The sequence below is a fragment of the Marmota flaviventris genome, chromosome 13, assembly GCF_047511675.1.
Source record: "Marmota flaviventris isolate mMarFla1 chromosome 13, mMarFla1.hap1, whole genome shotgun sequence".
Classification (NCBI taxonomy): Eukaryota; Metazoa; Chordata; class Mammalia; order Rodentia; family Sciuridae; genus Marmota; species Marmota flaviventris.
In genome coordinates, this window is record NC_092510.1 from 28,487,510 (window position 1) to 28,505,688 (window position 18,179).

The window sequence follows — 18,179 nt, forward strand, 5'->3', positions numbered from 1 at the left end:
TACTGTGCCATTTGTTATGAATATGTTAAACACGTGGTTTAAATGAAGATTGTATAAATGTAACAGGGGTTCACTTGATGCTTTGACTATATCCCTTATGGCTTTGAAACTTACATTTTTTTTTTTCCTTTTCCCCAGTCTTCTTCTCCTTAAACTTCTCCTCCCTGATCTTCTCCTTCCTGATCTCCCTGATCTTCTTTTCCCTGATCTTCTCCTTCTTGGTCTCTCCTCCCTAATCTCATTTTCTTTGAATCACCCCTATAAAAGCCCTCCTGTTCCTGCAGATGGATAGAATAACAGCCCTTGTGACAGAAGTCCCCTGTGTCCTTGTTATTGGATTAGCATTGGGAAAAGAACTGAGCTTGCTTTTCTGCCCGTGGACGCCGCCGAGAAAGCATCGTTAAAGTCTGTCTTCTTGCTACCATCATGTCTAAATCAGAGTCCCCTAAAGAGCCGGAACAGCTGCGGAAGCTATTCATCGGAGGGCTGAGCTTTGAAACAACTGATGAGAGTCTGAGAAGCCATTTTGAGCAATGGGGAACACTCACGGATTGTGTGGTAATGAGAGATCCAAACACCAAGCGCTCCAGAGGCTTTGGGTTTGTCACTTATGCCACTGTGGAGGAAGTGGATGCAGCCATGAATGCAAGACAACACAAAGTGGATGGAAGAGTTGTGGAACCAAAGAGAGCTGTCTCACGAGAAGATTCTCAAAGACCAGGGGCCCACTTAACTGTGAAAAAGATCTTTGTTGGTGGCATTAAAGAAGACACTGAAGAACATCACCTACGAGATTATTTTGAACAGTACGGGAAAATTGAAGCTATTGAAATCATGACTGACCGAGGCAGTGGAAAGAAAAGGGGCTTTGCTTTTGTAACTTTTGATGACCATGACTCTGTGGATAAGATTGTCATTCAGAAATACCATACTGTGAATGGCCACAACTGTGAAGTGAGGAAAGCTCTGTCAAAGCAAGAGATGGCTAGTGCCTCATTTAGCCAAAGAGGTCGAAGTGGTTCTGGAAACTTTGGTGGTGGTCGTGGAAGTGGTTTTGGTGGAAATGACAATTTCGGTCGTGGAGGGAACTTCAGTGGTCGTGGTGGCTTTGGTGGCAGTCGTGGTGGTGGTGGATATGGTGGCAGCGGGGATGACTACAATGGATTTGGTAATGATGGAAGCAATTTTGGAGGTGGTGGAAGCTACAATGATTTTGGCAGTTACAACAATCAGTCATCGAATTTTGGACCCATGAAGGGTGGAAACTTTGGAGGCAGAAGCTCTGGACCTTACGGTGGTGGAGGCCAATATTTTGCCAAATCACGAAACCAAGGTGGCTATGGCGGTTCCAGCAGCAGCAGTAGCTATGGCAGTGGCAGAAGGTTTTAATACTGCCAGGAAACAAAGCTTAGCAGGAGAGGAGAGCCAGAGAAGTGACAGGGAAGCTACAGGTTACAACAGATTTGTGAACTCAGCCAAGCACAGTGGCGGCAGGGCCTAGCTGCTACAAAGAAGACATGGTTTAGACAATACTCATGTGTATGGGCAAAAAAACTCGAGGACTGTATTTGTGACTAATTGTATAACAGGTTATTTTATGTTCTGTGGAAAGTGTAAAGCATTCCAACAAAGGGTTGTAATGTAGACTTTTTTTTTCTTTGCACCCATGCTGTTGATTGCTAAATGTAATAGTCTGATCATGACGCTGAATAAATGTGTGTCTTTTTAAACAGTAGACTAAGTGTAAACTTAGTCTACTCTGAAGCCATCTTGGTAAAAACTTCCCCAACAGAGTGAAGTTAGAATTCATTCAGGATGATGCCAGGTTCAGAAACCTTGGTGTAGTTGTGACCTTCTGAAGTTCACAAATGAAAGGGTCACCCAAGCAATCATGGAATTATTTGGTTATAAAAATGATTGTTGGCATATCCTATGTAATATCTAAATTGAATAATGGTACCAGATAAATAATAGAAGGGAATGAAGCTTGTGTATCATCCATTATCATGTGTAATCAATAAACGATTTAATTCTCTTGAATGGAATGAAAAAAAAAAAAAAGGACTGAGCTTTCAGCAACATAAAGAGATATGATCAGAGAAATCTCCCATCTTCTTCACTCCTTATTTATTGATCACCATTTTCATCAATTTCTCATTTATCCTTTCTTTTTTACAAAAATAAAATTTTAAAAGTAGTTACACATACTTTTTTAAAAATTATTTTGTATACTTTTTGCACCTTGCCTTCTACTTAACAGTGTGTGGTGTGAAATTACTTCAGTTCATGTGGATCTCCTTTGTTCTTTAAATGCCCGTTGGGAACTCCATTGCATACATGCGCCTTACTTGATTCAACCAGTCTTCTGCCAACAGATATTTAGGCTGCTCCCAATAATTCACTACCACAAGTAATACCACTGTGAATTTTCTACTCACCCTTTACACAAGCCTTTGCTTCCTGTAGTCTCAGTGATTCACAGTCAGTGCCAGCCTGCTTGGTCCCGGGACGTGAATCATGCCTCTGTCTAGCATACCCGTGCTGTGTACGGTTCAAGCCTGTATGTCACTTACTGGTCATTTTGTATGTTAGATCAACTGTTGCAGTATTGCAGTGCTTGTGTTCAAATAACCCTTATTTTATTCAATAATCACTCCAAAGGCTCAAGAGTAGTGATGCTGGCAATTTGCTGTAAAGTGTTTCCTTTAAGTGAAAAGGCAAACTTAACAGAAGAAAAAGAAAATCATATGGTGAAGTTGCTAAGATCTAAAGTAAGAAGAAACCTCCTATCTGTGAAATTGTGAAGAAGGAAAATGAGATTTGTGGTAGTTTGGCTGTTGTACCTCAAACTCTAAAAGTGACAGCCACTGTGCATGATAAGTGCTTAATAAGATGAAAAAGGCATAGAATTAAAGGGTTCTGTACTCCTAGTGGTGTCTGGCATCCACTGGGAATCTGTGGATAAGGGAGTGCTGAATGCTGTATTAAATTTGTGAAGATGAGTACTCAGGTAAATCCTAGAGTAGGCATTGTGAGGTCAAAGCTTTTGTGCAGATGTATATACACTGCTAGTGTCCTTTCACAGTGGTTTATCTGTATTCTTACAAGCAAGAAATAAGAGTACTTGCTTTTCTGAAGCCTTCCCTGTAGAGCTAGCAAACATGAATTTTTTCCAATCTGATAGGTGAGAAATGGAATCTCATGGTAGTTTTAATTTGCATTCTCATATTATAATAAAAATTCTTTTCTTATGCTTGGGGCTGTTTGTTTAATGGGATTTTTTAAAAAAGCACCTCTCTTTCTTCATAGCTTTGTAACCTTGGTCCATTTTATGCATTGAATATAACCCTTGCTGTTCTGCCACTGCAGCTTATTTTTAAAATGGACTTTTCTTTCTCTTCCTTTCTCCCTGCTCCTCCTTAATCTCTCCCCCTCCCTAATCTCAGAGGAAACAGGATTACCTTTCATCCTCTTTTTAGGCAAAGTTATCTGTCCTTGAGGAATCTAGACTTTGGGGATGGTATCAGAAGATCTCAGAAATGACTATCTCCCAAATTAACAAGTGAATTACAACTCCAACAGAGAACTCACGGAAGGTAGCCTTTGAATCACCTCTTTAACAGCCCCCTGTTCCTGCTGATGGGCAGATTCTCAGCCTTTGGGACAGGAGTCCCCTGTGTTTCTCCTTTGCTAGCTAAACAATAAGACTTTTTCCTTTGGCTTCAGGGACAAGGACTGAGCTTTCCGCAACAGCTTCCTGGTACCAACTGAGATCAGGCTGTAGGTACTTCTTACCAGACTTTCTCTGTTAGTTTTTTTTTTTTTTTAGTGTTGGGGGGAAGAACTGAAGATTGAACTCAGGGTCACTGAGACACATCCCCAGCCCAATTTTGTATTTTACTTAGAGACAGGGTCTCACTGAGTTGCTTAGTGCCTCACTAAATTGCTGAGGCTGACTTTGAACTCACAATCCTCCTGCCTCAGCCTCCAAAGCCGCTGGGATTATAGGCTGCACCACCGTGCCCAACTTTCTCAAGGAACCTTCTCACTGGTGTATCTACTACAGTCCCATGCTGGGCAAGCACTATACTCCCAACAGACCCCCCCTCATTTTATGAAGAACCTACAATTATTCCTTTAAGTCACAGAATACTTTTAAACTCATTAGTCTGGAATTCAAATTTTGGTTTTGAACCACATCTCCAAATTTCTCTTTGACTATTCCCTAATATTTACTATTTCTTCTGTAAAATTAGTACATTTAACATCCTAAAATCCATGGCAGAAATTTTTTCCTCCAAGCCTTTTTTCCTGCATTATCCAAGTTGAAAGACCCTCCAGAGGATAGCTTTTTCCTCTTTATAAATTCCTTGCAAAACTCCAATGATCATCTCAGGTCTCATCTTCCTGGAAATTGTTTGTGTTCGACCACCTCAGGGCTCAGGAGTTCCTTTTTTTTCTAAATTCTTTTGGTGTATCTGTGTGTTCTTTTATTTGTCACTCAATTGACATGACTTTTTTTTTTTTTCAATTACTTAAATTTTTAAAATTCTGTATGCTTTTCCATACTATTTCATTTCAATGAACAAACATTAGTGGGTTTTCAACTCCTTTTTTTTTTTTTCTTTTCTCTTTTTTTGTAGTACTGTGGATAGAACCCAGGGCCTCACAAATGCTAGGCAAGGGATCAACTACTGAGCTACACCTGCATACCATCTCATTTTTAAAATTTTATTTTTGAGACAGAATCTCACTGAATTGCACAGGCTGGCCTTGAATTTTCAATCCATCCTCCTGCCTCAGCTTCCTAAATAGCTTGGGATTACAGGTGTGTGCCACCACACCTAGCTTAATGGATTTTTTTTTATTACCCCTTTCTGAGTCAAAATAAAGGCATGGTAATCTTTAATTTTACTGATTAGGTAAGGAAGTAAAGAGGCCATATTGCAATTTGAATTAAAGTTTATAATTAAGTCAATGGTGATATAGATATGGGTCCCAAATCTTTGGTTATAACTTAAGTGTCATAAATATCACTGCATTCTCCAAATTAAAAAACATTAGGCAAAATTAGATTAAAAAAAATTAGGTAAAAAAGTTAGGTAAAATTACCCTATTTACTTTCCCCCTCAATTAGTAAAATATACAGTCTAGAATACTTAAGTTTATCTTTGTTAAAATTTTCATTCAAGACACTGATGAAAAAGACAAAGAATTTGACATCAAATACTCTTGAAACATAAGAGTATTATAAAAAATCCTGTTTGTTTACAGCTTGATAAAGAAATCTAACCCTGTAATAATAAAAACGCCCTTGTTCCATCCTAGAATATCAAATTCAATATTTTCTTCCAGACAAAACAATACTTTTTGGTTGTGGATTTAGCTTTCTCTTTTTTTGGATTGACAAATACCTAACTCCACCCTGGAATAAGATTAAAATGCCCATCAATCTGGAATTTGAGTTTTTCATTATTAGTCGTAAAAGACAAATATTAATCTACAGTGCACGAAATATCTGGAAAGGAATAAAAAACCCAGGAAATATCTCAAGGTTCCCAATAACTATTTATTACATATTGGAGATAAAATGTCTCAAAGTAGCTGATTTTACTTCTCTAATTCCTCTAGAGATGGTCTAGACTTGGTCCGCAGAAAAATCTACATTATTAAAATGGAATAAAGCTAAGTTCTCTCCAAAGGATGATGTTTTGCTTCACAAGAAGAATCACAATAAAATCAACAGTAAATTGTTTGTGTCTTTTAAGTTCATATACTTTCTTATTAATATTATGAAATACATGTTTTCTTTAAATCTTTCTAGTATTCCATGAAAAAAATAATCACCTATTTTTCTATATTTTTTTCTCTTCTCCTTGGATCATATACAAATTTTGATTACAGAAAACATAAAATCTAAATCCCTGGGGCTCCTAAGCCATTTATCTCTGTTTTGAATTTGGATAACTCTCAAATTCAATCCACCAAACATTCATCCAGACGTTCCTTTAGTTACAATGAAGTTACTTCCTGATAAACTTCTTCTAAACTGAAAATGTTAAGTTATAAATGCATTTAAAGTTCCCAACCTAAACTTACCTAACTTAGCTAAGCCCTAACTTAAACAGAAAACATACATTAGCTTATAGTTGGGCAAAATCATCTAGCACAAGGGCTATTTCATAATAAACTGTTGAATGTTGTATGTAATTTATTAAATACCTGTGTCTGAAAACACTGGCAACATATACTGTGTTTGCTGTTTACCTTGTGATCACGTGACTGACTGGGCCCTGCGGTTTGCTGCTACTGCCCAGCAGCATCATGAGAGAGTTTTGTACCACACATTGCTAGCCCAGGAAAAGAGCAAAATTCAAAATCCTAAGTTCAGTTTCTACTGAATAGGTACCACCCTCACACCAAAATAATGTTGAAACTTTATACATCAAACCATCATAAGTCAGGGACATTTGTACAATAATTGTGCATTTATTATATCTTGGGCATGCTGTTAAATCTTATGGGAGCTGAGCATATAAGTCACAGAGCTTATTCTCAAGTCATTTAATGTCTAGGCAGAAAGAGGCATACATACCAGATATCACACCAGTCAGCTGAAAAAGTATTACCACCAATTTACAAATAAAGGGAACTTGGAAAAGATCTCTCTATTGGAGAGATCAACAGAGGGATCAGAAATATGGTCATAATTGAGTTCAACTAAGTCAATCTGAGAATATATAAGTCCTAATACATAGAGAATATGAATCAAGAAAAAGTTTTGAATTGAAGGTAAGACAATTATCAGCATTTAGAATACACTTGTCACTCTCTCTAGTGATCTTTAGTTGGTTTCTATATCTTGTCTAAACTTACATTAAGATATGATCTTGGAATTTGGTGGTATATCCCTCTTTGACATTTTGCATGCAGTCCAGTGGTGCTGTGTGCTACAAACTGTCCACATCACTCCTCTACCAGGAGCATGAGAGAAAGAGAAAGGAGACACCACTGATATGAGTGGTAGAATTACATTTGGTTTCTGTAACATGTCAGGGATTTCAACTCCACCGTCTCTAAGGATTGTCCTGGACCCAAGCAATAGAGTCATTCTATAAAGGAAAACCTCCCAATTTTTTCTTCCCACAAGCTTTGAGTTGCACACACTGGATGAGTGAGAGTAAGTTGGTATCTTTTTGCTTGGGTTTTTCATTGTCTTTCAAATCTGTCACCTTGAGAAGGGAAGAGTATCAGTCATCTTGCAATGTGGTTGCTGAGAGAGAGCTGCCAACTAGCTAACAATCAGAGAGAAAGGTGCCACTGTTCTTTCTTTTCTTTCCACATATTTTATTGGTCTGTTATAGTTGTAGATAATGATGGAATTTTTTTTTGGTCACATATTCATACATGCCCACAATATAACAATAGAATTTGGCCAGTATTACTTCCTACCACTCTCTCCTCCTTCCTTCCCAGTTGTTTTCTTCTACTGATCTCCCTTTGATTTTTTTTGGTGCTAGGGATTGAACCCATAATCCCAGCCCCATCCCTTTGATTTTTATTAGACCCCAGCCTCCACACCTTTATTTTTCTTTTTCCTCTCTAGCTTCTGCATATGAAAGACAATGTAGGCCCTTCTGAGGCTTATTTCACTTGACATAATAATCTCTAGTTCAATCCATTTTCCTTCAAAATGACATAATTTCATTTTTCTTTATGGCTGAATAAAACTCCTTTGTGAACATATAGCATATTTTCTTTATCCATTCATCCACTGATGGACATGTAGGTGGGTTCAATAACTTGGTTATTGTGAATTGTGCTACTATAAACATGGGTATGCATAATTGGCTATAGTATGATGACTTTAATTCCTCAGGATAAACACTGAGGAGTGGTATAGTTGGGTCATAGGGTGATACTACTGTCCTTTCTTAAACTTGATTTTCATTAAGACCAGAGGCCTATCTATTATCTCAAAAACATTGCTCCACGTGACCCTATCGGTATCCAAGAAAGCCTCCTCAATGGATATGTCTGGGGACACTAAGAATGACAAAGATGAAGAGTTCTTTCTGAAGCTGGAACAGAATATGGGTGTGTTGAAAATGACAAAGCTATTTAAACTCTTTAAATAACAAAGGAAGGTGACATACCCAAGCTGCATCCCAGACATCCTTCCTCGCAAGGCAAGCATTCTTCATAGTCTGAGTCTTGAACTTCACCTGCACCGCAAAAGGAGTGAAAATACAACTCATTTCCACTGAGTGGAGACACATCGATTGCTATGAAAATATGGTGGCATGTAGCTTACTAAATCATAGAGCAGTTATAAAATCCAAAGCCATCCTTGACAATATATGTGCCACACACTTTTTTATCTTCTTCTAATGCTTCAATAGATTGAATCAGCTTGACTGGTACAAATACAACAAAGTAGGGCCACATGCCTGGAACTGGTTTTGAAGTGAAGCTGGTGTTCTTTCTTTCTTTATGAAAGAAATCAGCACTGCTTCTGGGGAAATGGAATTGGGTGTATAAATCAACAGGCTCTGTCTTTCTTTTTATCTGTCCTGCCCTACATATTAAAAGAAAAATCTTTTAAAATCTTTTACTACCTTCATGAACATTAAGCAGAAATAGAAATTCCTATCTTAATTATTCTAAAAACATGTTGGTGCTTGTTTCAGCACCACGCCAGGCATAATTCTTACACAGAGACGGAGCAATAGTCTGTGACATTCTTACATAGAAAAGAGCCAAACCTATAAGTGCTGTTTTCTAATTTCCTTCTTCTCATAGGAGATAACAAATTGGGCAATAAACAATAACAGATATGATTCACAGTCCGTTTTAATATCTTCAAGTGGTTTCAGATCAGGGAGGCTGATTCTCACTGGCTTCTCACAGCATTTCTAACCAGGTGCTTTGCTGTCCCCTTCACAGAGGCACCATAGCATAACAAATTGGATTTGTTTTGACCAGGGTTTCCTACTTGGTAATTGGGAAGAAGAAAACTGTTGGCCAAGACTTTTGAATTCTAATCTAATTTTTTTCTCTAACATATCCCTTCTGCAAATACCCAATGACTTCTATGTGACTGGCTGTGTTTCTCTGTGCTTAGACTGAATCTGGGAAAACCTAGGATGAAGACGTGGGGGAAGAGAGAGGGGCAGCTACTATTGTCCTCATTGATTATATGGAAGCATTCAGTCTTCCTAAGTGCTGATTTTACTATTAGGGGGTAATTTAAGTCTCCAGGACATACAGGGGTACAGACTGTCCTCCCATTTCCTGGTACTGGGCAGGGGAACCAGAATAGCCTCACCTTGTCCACACTCCAGCTTCCGGCAGGAGTGGTTGGTGGGCACGAGGAAGTAGCCACTCATGCATCTTGTGCAGACACGTGGGTTGTGGCAAAGCTCACAGTTGTCTGGGCAGGGCAGGCAGATGTGCCCCTTGGCAGAGTAGTGGCCAGCTGGACAGCTCTCTCGACACTCACCCTGATGCAAGAAGTGCTCTCGGCCATGCTTGTCTGACCAGTTAGAGGGGCAACGGAAAGAGAGAAAATATACAAGATCAGCCATGAAGCTAATATAATGTAGAACATTTTATTAAAAAAAGAAACGACGGAGTGCTTTTGTTCCTAAGGGACCAGAAGTATAAGACTGGATTTAATGAAAAGTGCAATATCTATATCCTTGTCATTGAAAAGTTTTCCTTGCAGGGAATCATTTTGCAATAGTTTATATATTTGAATGAACAGCAACTACTATTTGGGATGTCATTGCAAAACCACAAACCATGTGAACAACTACAATTCAAAATGTGCTTCACTTTCCCAAGGGCTTTTTTGGTATCTGTGGAATCTCTTAGACCTGGGAGGTTACAGAGATCCCATAGGAATAAACGCATGCTTAATGATGGACTTGCTTTATATAAGTTCAGTCTTTTAAAGTGATTTGGAAGTATTATCAAAATCACGTGCTTGTGTTAATTAAGGTCTGAATTTTTGCAAAGACATCATAATGACGGCCTCATTGAAGCAGTAGATCAAGCACACCTCTTTGCTCCTTTACATGCATTCCTGAGGGTTCCTGACTTCTGTCTACTTTGGGCTCTGTAAGGAAAGAATGGGCAATACCCACAGAATGACAGACTATGAACATTTGTTCTTAGAGGAAGTAGAAAAATCTAATCAATCAGTTACAAAACATTACAATTAGCTACAAACAATTATAATCAGGTGCAAATAAAAATACAACACTAACAGTAGAGATGAACCTAGAGGTCTTCTCCCAGCCTTCTAGAGTTTTTATTCTGAGTATGTTCAGGGTTTACATCTTCTCTGAATCAGATTTCACATATGGCCCTTCCTTGGAAAAGCAGCCAATCTGTGTTACCCAGAATAACCAACCAGGTTCTAGTGATCACTCATCAAATAATCTAACACATGGAAATCCAAAACCATTCACCTTTAAGATACAAGGCTGCCAAATTTGTACATAAATATAGCACTAACCTCCCTATTGCAAGCAGAAATTGACAGTCATTGTAATATCAGATTGAACCATACATAATTTCTGACATTTGACTATTTTTATCTGTAGACGAGTATTGGGATATTGCAAATATGAATCTACTCACCCATTCATTCATCATTAACAAATATATATTTAGAACTTCTGTATGCCAGGCTGCCCTTAAGCCTTTGGACCACTTTCAAGTGATTTGCCCTAATATTTATTATTTAAGCAGTGCCCTAGTTTAAATATACTTTTACAAATGCTTTGTTGAATTATGGACTCTCAAGCCATCTCTGCTCATTGTAATTTTATACCTGAAATCTGGTGCTTCCTGTGGGACCAAAGGGAAAAAAAGGAGAAATCCTTAGAGGTGGGGCAAAAAAGTATCAGTTGTTTTCAAGTTAGACTTAGAACCTTATTCTGCAGGTGAAGGGGAGTGCTTGAGAGTGTGTACTGTGCATCCAGTGACAACACATCTACAGACCAATGTAATGGAGCATGACACTCTGATCTGGTGGAACCTGGTATCTCAAGAGATCACAAGAGTGTCAATCTTACAAGTTATGTTCCCAGCGACTTCATGAAACCCTACCAAACTCCATTTCCACCGTGACTCCTTCACAAATGGTCTTGCTCTTCAGAACACCACAACTTCTCGGATGTAGGATGGGAAGATGTGGGGGACAACAGTAAGGAACCTACCTCTTCTCTGTCCTGTAGTTGGTCTACATTTATCCCTATGCCTTCCTGAGACATCAACTCAGGATCCAGAGTCTTAGGGGCAGCCTGGAATCCAGGAAGTCCTAAATACATATTTGTTGAATGATTGAATGAATGGGACAGTGAATTCATATTTGGCAGTGTTCAATTTCTTCCATATAGCCAATTGAATCAACCACCATAAAATTAAAAATTAACATCAATGGGCTCAGATATTATAGTAAATGTTCTTCAATTCCATATTTATTATTTGGACATGGGTTTATTATTTGGACCCATTTGGGTGTTATAATATGGGTTTGAAGGACAGAGATTGGAAGAACCTCAGTTTTTAAAACACACAGACCCTACAAAGAGAGCTCACTTAGATGCCTTGACAATGGTCAACTCTCCCCATGGGCTTGCTCCAGGATTATGTGACAATTTAGTCACACTTCTAAAGCCCAAGCAGTATGCCAGCTTGCTTAGTTATGGATAATTACAAATATTCAGCAATTTAAAAACCATGCTTAATATTTGGCTACTTGCCCAGAGTCTCCAAATATGAATTATGATAATAGTATGTAGCTGATTCTAGCAATAGAAGGGCTCACATATTTCCTAGCTTCAAAACCTTTCATGGGATGTTGTGAGGTAAGAGTTAAAATACAAAGAAACTCTGAAAGAGGTTCAGCTTGGCATTCAGGTGTTTCAAAGGGTAAATATCTGTTTATCAGAGAATCTCTTAACAGCTGGTTTTGTTATACGAGAAGGTAGACTAGTGTGAAGACATTGAAGTCTGTAGGAGGGAAGGAAGGTTGAGGGTTGAGGGCATGAGGGAAAAGTACTGTCAGAAAAGATGAAAGAAAAGCTGAAAATAAATTTTATGAAGTTTACTTCAACATTTTGCTTACTGTAATTGGTTTAATTTATCTCTGGGTCTCGTTTGGTAGAGGATGAACTGGAGGAGAATTTAGAGTGAATTTTCACCAACATAACTGGACATCTGCATTTCCATAAGGATTCATACCAAAGACTTAATGAAGTTGCAATTCAATAAGAGATTAAATCTCTACAAGTTGGTGAGAGAGGCTTGTGTGGCTAGGGGGAACTCCCCAGACATAGGATTTTCAGCTTTTTTTTTTTTTTTTTTTTTTTTTTTGGTATTGAGAATTGAACCCAGGGGCACTTGACCACTGAGCCACACCCCCAGTCCTATTTTGTATTTTATTTAGAGACATGGTCTCACTGAGTTGCTTAGTGCCTCGTTGATGCTGAGGCTGGCTTTGAACCTGCAATCCTCCTGTCTCAGCCTCCCAAGCTGTTGGGATTACAGGCATGCGCCACTGAGCCCAGCTGAATTTTCAGTTTTTTATTAAAGCTTCCATTGATAGATATGGAAAACCTTTTCAGTTGAATTATCTACCTTTTGTATTGTCTCATCAAGGTCTCTGATATCCTTTCTGTGCTAACAATCCTTGGACTAGGGACACCAAGCTCTTATTAGGAAGAGAACATGGCTTGCTAAGCAATACCCTTCTCTGCTGACTAGAGCTGGAAGTGAGGTTTCTTCTCTGACCTGTGGTAGGATTCCTACCATTGATGTGGGCTTTGTCTGATATTTTCTTGTTTTGTATTACAGGGGGACAACATCCTTGTTAGATAGTAAACCCCTTGAAGCTGAGTATCATGTTGTCTTTTGCTATATTTTTCACAGCTCTCAACATGCAGGAACTTGGACATGGGAGAGACACAATAAATGTTGAAGATACTGGGTTAAACACAGCCTTTCAAATAGTTAATACAGAATATAAGTCAAAACCTTTTAATGTGTAGATTGGTCCAAGTAGCTAAAAGATGCTTAAAAGACTAGACATTTGTTTAACATCTAAACTTCTAATTTTGTGCTTTGTATAGATATTTATTGGTTTATTTGATGTTAAGATGATTTTAGATGCCCATTTACCTCTCTCTCCCTCTCTCTCTCTCTCTCTCTTTATTCTTTTCTTTTTCTTTTTGCTACTAGTCCTTGAACTCAGGGTACTTAACCACTGAGCGATATCCACAGCCCTTTTCTTATTTTTTATTTTGAGACAGGGTCTCACTAAGTTGCTTAGGGTCTCACTAAGTTGCAGAGGCTGGCTTTAAACTTGTGATCCTCCTGCCTTAGTTTCTCAAACTGCTGGGATTACATGCATGCACCACTGTGCCTGGTTCTTTTTTTTTTTTTTAACAAATAACTAGAGACTGAAAAAAGTGAATTGATTGGTTTAGTGTCTTCAAGTTAGTAACAAAACTGGGATAAGAACCCAATTTTTCTGACTGCTGGTTTTAATGTTCTTTCCACTTAACCTTTCATTCATTCAGTTATTTATTGCATACCTTCCACATGTTGAAGGCTATGTTCATGATCAAAATACAGCAGAAAATAAGGCAGGAACAATTCATTGCTTTTATGGGGCATAGGGTTTTATGGATAAGATAGACATGCAATGTGAAGAGGCTGGTAAACAGGAAGTAGAGGACTCCAGGTGTGCCTGTGAAGGGGTCCTCCTGGGCAAGCAGGGAGGCTCTCCCTGCAGAAATGGTGTTGAAATGGTGGAATAGTAGGGAGTCACCATACAATGAGTGGGAACACCTCAAGTGAAGTCTCACAGGCTAGAGAAACGCAAATGCCCAGAGGAGTAAGTGGATTAAAACAATAACAACAACAATAACAAGAATAGAAATGAAAATAAGAAAAGCTAATATCATTGAGTTCTTCCTATGTCTTTCTCTGCTCTAAATGCTTTGTTATTTCATCTCATTCAATCTCATTTAACTTTCATAAGTATGGAAGAGGTAACTGTTAGCACTGTATTATAAATGAGGAAGTAAATGGCATGTGACAGTCTAGAGATAAAAATGACATAGATGTGTATTTTTTTACATATGAAGCACAAAGCAATACTTTTAATTTATTCAAAGAATGTCTTATCTCCTGTATCCCTGTGAATCCATGACATTCTCAATTTGTTCTTCATTTTTCTTGGTTTTATTGTAAGTGAGAATAAAGATAAAATAATTCTCTTTCACCAGAAAAATGATGGAAGTATGATGATGATATCTGACAGTCTCAGTACCAGTGAGATGCTCAGAAATGGTGGAAATTGTGGAGAAATTGAGAGCAGCCTTTTTAAGGCTCCAGGAAACTCTTTGAGAGATGTAGAACCAGTGTAGTCAGATCTTCCAAGTTTTCAAGAGAAAAGAAGAAAAAAAAACAAAAACAAAAACTGTGTTTTCATTTGAAATTTCCCAAATTTTAAATTTGGCTCACATATTAAAAGTATTATGTGGGCCAAATGAAATATGAATCTGGCTCACATGAGGTCAAACTAGAGGACAGACAGACATGTGAGATGAGGCTAGAGGGATCAAAGGTCAAACTGCAGAGGACCTTTGAGACCAGGAGAAGGGAGTTCAAACTGGGACGCAAAAGGTCACATTTGTCATGAGTTGAAATGATTTCCTTGTTTCTGCAGGGCTCTGACAACATCTTAATGGCACAGCTCAGCTTTGAGAAGACCCTGACACAGCCTCAATATGCTATCTCTTTTAGAGACCAAATAGCCTCCTTAATTCTCTAGCTTTTTACCTTTGCCTCAACATATCTCTGCTTCCCTATCTTATATCTGACATCCAGTTGATATGTCCTTTCTCCTTCTCTGGAGAAAGCCTGATCTTAGTTTTCCTCTCCCATCCCCTCCGGGGCAATGAGTCAGCATCCATCATAATGGGAACAATGTTTTCACATTCTGACAACAAGAAGAGGTTTCAGAGTTGTACAGGCTCTTTAAGGAAGAGTTGTCAAGTTTTAACCCTCAACCCCAGGGATGAGGCTTCTATGTCAGACCAAAGGAGGTGGGCTGGAGAAGGGAAGGGATGAGGTAGGGCAGGATACAGCGGCTCCCTCACCTGCTCCACACGAGGTGCAGTTGGAAGGTCCACTTCCTTGGCAGGCTCGGCAGGTGTGGTAGCATGGATGGCATTGGCTCTTAAACTCAAATTTCCACAAGGGACAGCTCAAAATGCAGTGGCCATCATCAAAAACCCTAGAGGAAAAGCAGACTTTTAGAATGTATCAGGGTGACTTCCCAGAAAGGCCCCAAGTATTGGAACATGTGGTATTCATGTTTCACTGCACAGATTGGATTTCATTGTTCCAGAAACAAGAGGGTTGCCTGGGACTGATCATCTTAGAACATGCAAAATATTAGTCATGTACCCATCCTTGGCCTGAGACTTGGGTCCAACGGCAGACATGCCAGGAGCTGGCTGGGGATCTGATCCTGTATTTGGTTCCAAATAAACTAGCTTGTACCCACAGGGATTAAACCCATACTGTAGACTCTGGCCAAATCCAGTCAGCAGTCAGATGGAGGTCTCTGAACTTTCAAGATGCTAAATGGACCTCTGAATGCAGAGGTCTTAGAGAAAATATTCTTCCTTTAGTTAACACCCTACCCACACTGGGCAAGGGAAATGTCAGCTCCAAGGGCTCTTGAAGGGTAGAATAGGTGCTACTTATAAATTTGGCCTGTGTATATTGTAAATAATTAATGAATTCTGATTCCGAACATCATTTTTTGAAAGTATTTTCTGATATATGGGATCCTACAGTCTCTGTTTTCTGACCATGCTTGTGAACATCCACAAGGGCTTTGCATGTTGACTTCTAATATCTTTGGTTTTATATACATATAATATATACATCATGTCATTGTTTTTCATGCTTTTGTGTCATTTTTCTTGACAAAGTAGTTATAAGAAGAAATGTGATTAAGTCAATTGTATTCAAGAATTTTGCTAAGAAAAATACAAGATGTTGATCAAATAAATGTTAGAGTCAGGTAGGTAATGGGAATAGATGAAGTGAGCTGGAATCTCAACTTCCAGAGTTTCTAATTTAGGAGGTCTTGGGGGAAGAAACTGAGAATTTGCATCTCTGACAAATTCCCAGGTAATGCTAACACCACTGGTTCAGAGAGCATAATTTTGTTTTAAACCTTTGATTATTTATTTATGTAGCTTTTTTGATTAACATGTATTAATTATACTATTAATTTGATATAGTGAGATTTTCAACACATGCCTATAGCATGTACTAATCAAGTCAGAATAATTAACCTCTCCAACTCCTTATTATTTCTTTTTGTAGAGTCTTCAAGCTCCTCTCCTCTAGATTTTCATATATATAAGTATATAGTATATTATGGTGAAGTGTAGTCACACACTGTGCTGAGGAACACCAGAAGTTATTCTTTCTATTTATGTTTGGTACCATAAATGTCCTTTATCCACCAAACCCCCAACTTTCCCAGACTGTAGAAATTACTATTCTACATTCATATAAATTTCTCCTAGCTTCCTCATATGAATGAAAACATGCAATATTTGTCTTTTCATGTCTGACTTATTTCACTTAACATAATATCCTCTAGTTACATTCATTTTACTACAAATGACAGGACTTTATTCTTCTTTATGGTCGAATGGCGCTATATATAGCACTTTTTTTTTTAAGTCCATTCACCTGTTGATGAGTACCTAGATTGATTCCATATCTTAGCCATTGTGAGTAGTGCTATAATGATTATGAGCATGCAGGCCTCTCTTTGGTATGCTGATTCCATTTCTTTGGGCTATACACAGATAGTGGGGTTGCTGGCTCATGTAAGAGAATACTTTGAAAATCAATCCTCAATGACAGGAATTTGCTGAGTGATTTCCAAGTAATACAGGTGATGCCAGATTGGAGTCTATTAAAGCTTCCTTAGAGTGCACCTACTGTGTCCATCTGGAGGTTAACAGAGTACACAGTGTGTGCATGGCCCTAAGGGCACAGTGCTGCCATCCAGGCTTGCGGGAGCTGACTGGGCCTGTACAGAAAAGGGAAGGTTTCCTTCTCTCTCTACCGCTTCCTCCACTCAGGCCAGACAGCACACAAAAGGCCAGGTGTAGACCTTGAGCAACTTGGTCCTGGGGTGGCACTTGTCTAAACCCTGCTATTCCCAGACCTGGAACCAACCTTGAATGGCAGAGTGGACCACTTCGATCCAAGGGTTGGAAGAAATTAGCCTGGGGCTCTGCAACTTAAGTGATCCTCTGTCTTGTTCATTCCCATATCTTGACCATCTGTGTCACTTACATCAGTTTGGGATTTAAGCCAGTGACTTAACAAAAGGTCACTTGTCCTGGTTGCCCAGGCCTTTTGATTCGGGGACCAAACAATCCTTTTGACGCAGAGAAGTACGTGGAGTCCCAACCCTAAACAGACACCCACATCTGGCTGTCTTGTCAAAGCCCATCCTCTGCACCATGGAGCAGACTGAGGTGCCTGTTGTCCGAGCTCAGATGTTAAACTGGTGGTTCTGATGCCCAACGGGAATATCCCAGCCCCACTCTGGCTCTGATTTCTGAGTTAGGAGATGTTTTTCCCAAGGAATTATTTGGATGGGACTAGTTAAAAAATGACAGCAACAACAAAACCAACAACATCCCTATAAGAAAATCTGCAGAAGAGCTTTCTGAGGATTTGAATAAAGGAAGCTACTCCATGCTTTGCTGAAAAGGAAAAAAAAAAAGGGCAAATGAAATCTAGGGGTTCATTTTCATGCTAAATCTTTTCAGTTCAGAAGGATGTGAAACACATCATTATTGTGTTCTTTTTAGGAAGAGATGATAGCTTGATTTTGGGGAAGTCATTTCTCTTGGGAGAGGTAATTTGATTTAATAGGGACCATTTAAACCTCACCAGACAGAGGAGGAAGCAGAAGGCACAACCTTCCCTTTTTATTAGGAAAGGGGACTTCTGATTTGATTTTAAGAAACTTTCAAGCACATAATTGTGTGTCAAGCCACCTCCTCCTCTTGCACCCTGAGGAAAGCAAAAGCAACATACCCAATGTTTGTGAA

The 18,179-nt window shown here is 38.8% G+C and overlaps 2 protein-coding genes across 3 annotated transcripts in view; one reads left to right on the top strand and one right to left on the bottom strand.

The window, feature by feature from the left end:
- The window catches only part of Pcsk5 (proprotein convertase subtilisin/kexin type 5), a 434,410-nt gene that overhangs the window by 80,505 nt on the left and 335,726 nt on the right, over nucleotides 1–18,179 (bottom strand). For both annotated transcript variants that reach the window (XM_027940145.2, XM_071600559.1), the window contains exons 22-24: nucleotides 15,180–15,316; nucleotides 9,329–9,535; nucleotides 8,157–8,225 (exon numbers count right to left, since the gene is read on the bottom strand). In XM_027940145.2, coding sequence (XP_027795946.2) covers nucleotides 8,157–8,225; nucleotides 9,329–9,535; nucleotides 15,180–15,316 — 413 coding nt within the window. The remainder of the gene's footprint in view (nucleotides 1–8,156; nucleotides 8,226–9,328; nucleotides 9,536–15,179; nucleotides 15,317–18,179) is intronic.
- Nucleotides 412–1,411, top strand: LOC114096602 (heterogeneous nuclear ribonucleoprotein A1-like). Its single transcript, XM_027940147.2, has one exon. The coding sequence runs from the start codon at nucleotides 427–429 to the stop codon at nucleotides 1,387–1,389; it is 963 nt and encodes a 320-aa protein (XP_027795948.1). The 5' UTR covers nucleotides 412–426; the 3' UTR covers nucleotides 1,390–1,411.

Coding starts and splice junctions, on each gene's coding strand:
- LOC114096602 (XM_027940147.2), top strand. CDS start 427: ATGTCTAAATCAGAGTCCCCTAAAGAGCCGGAACAGCTGCGGAAGCTA.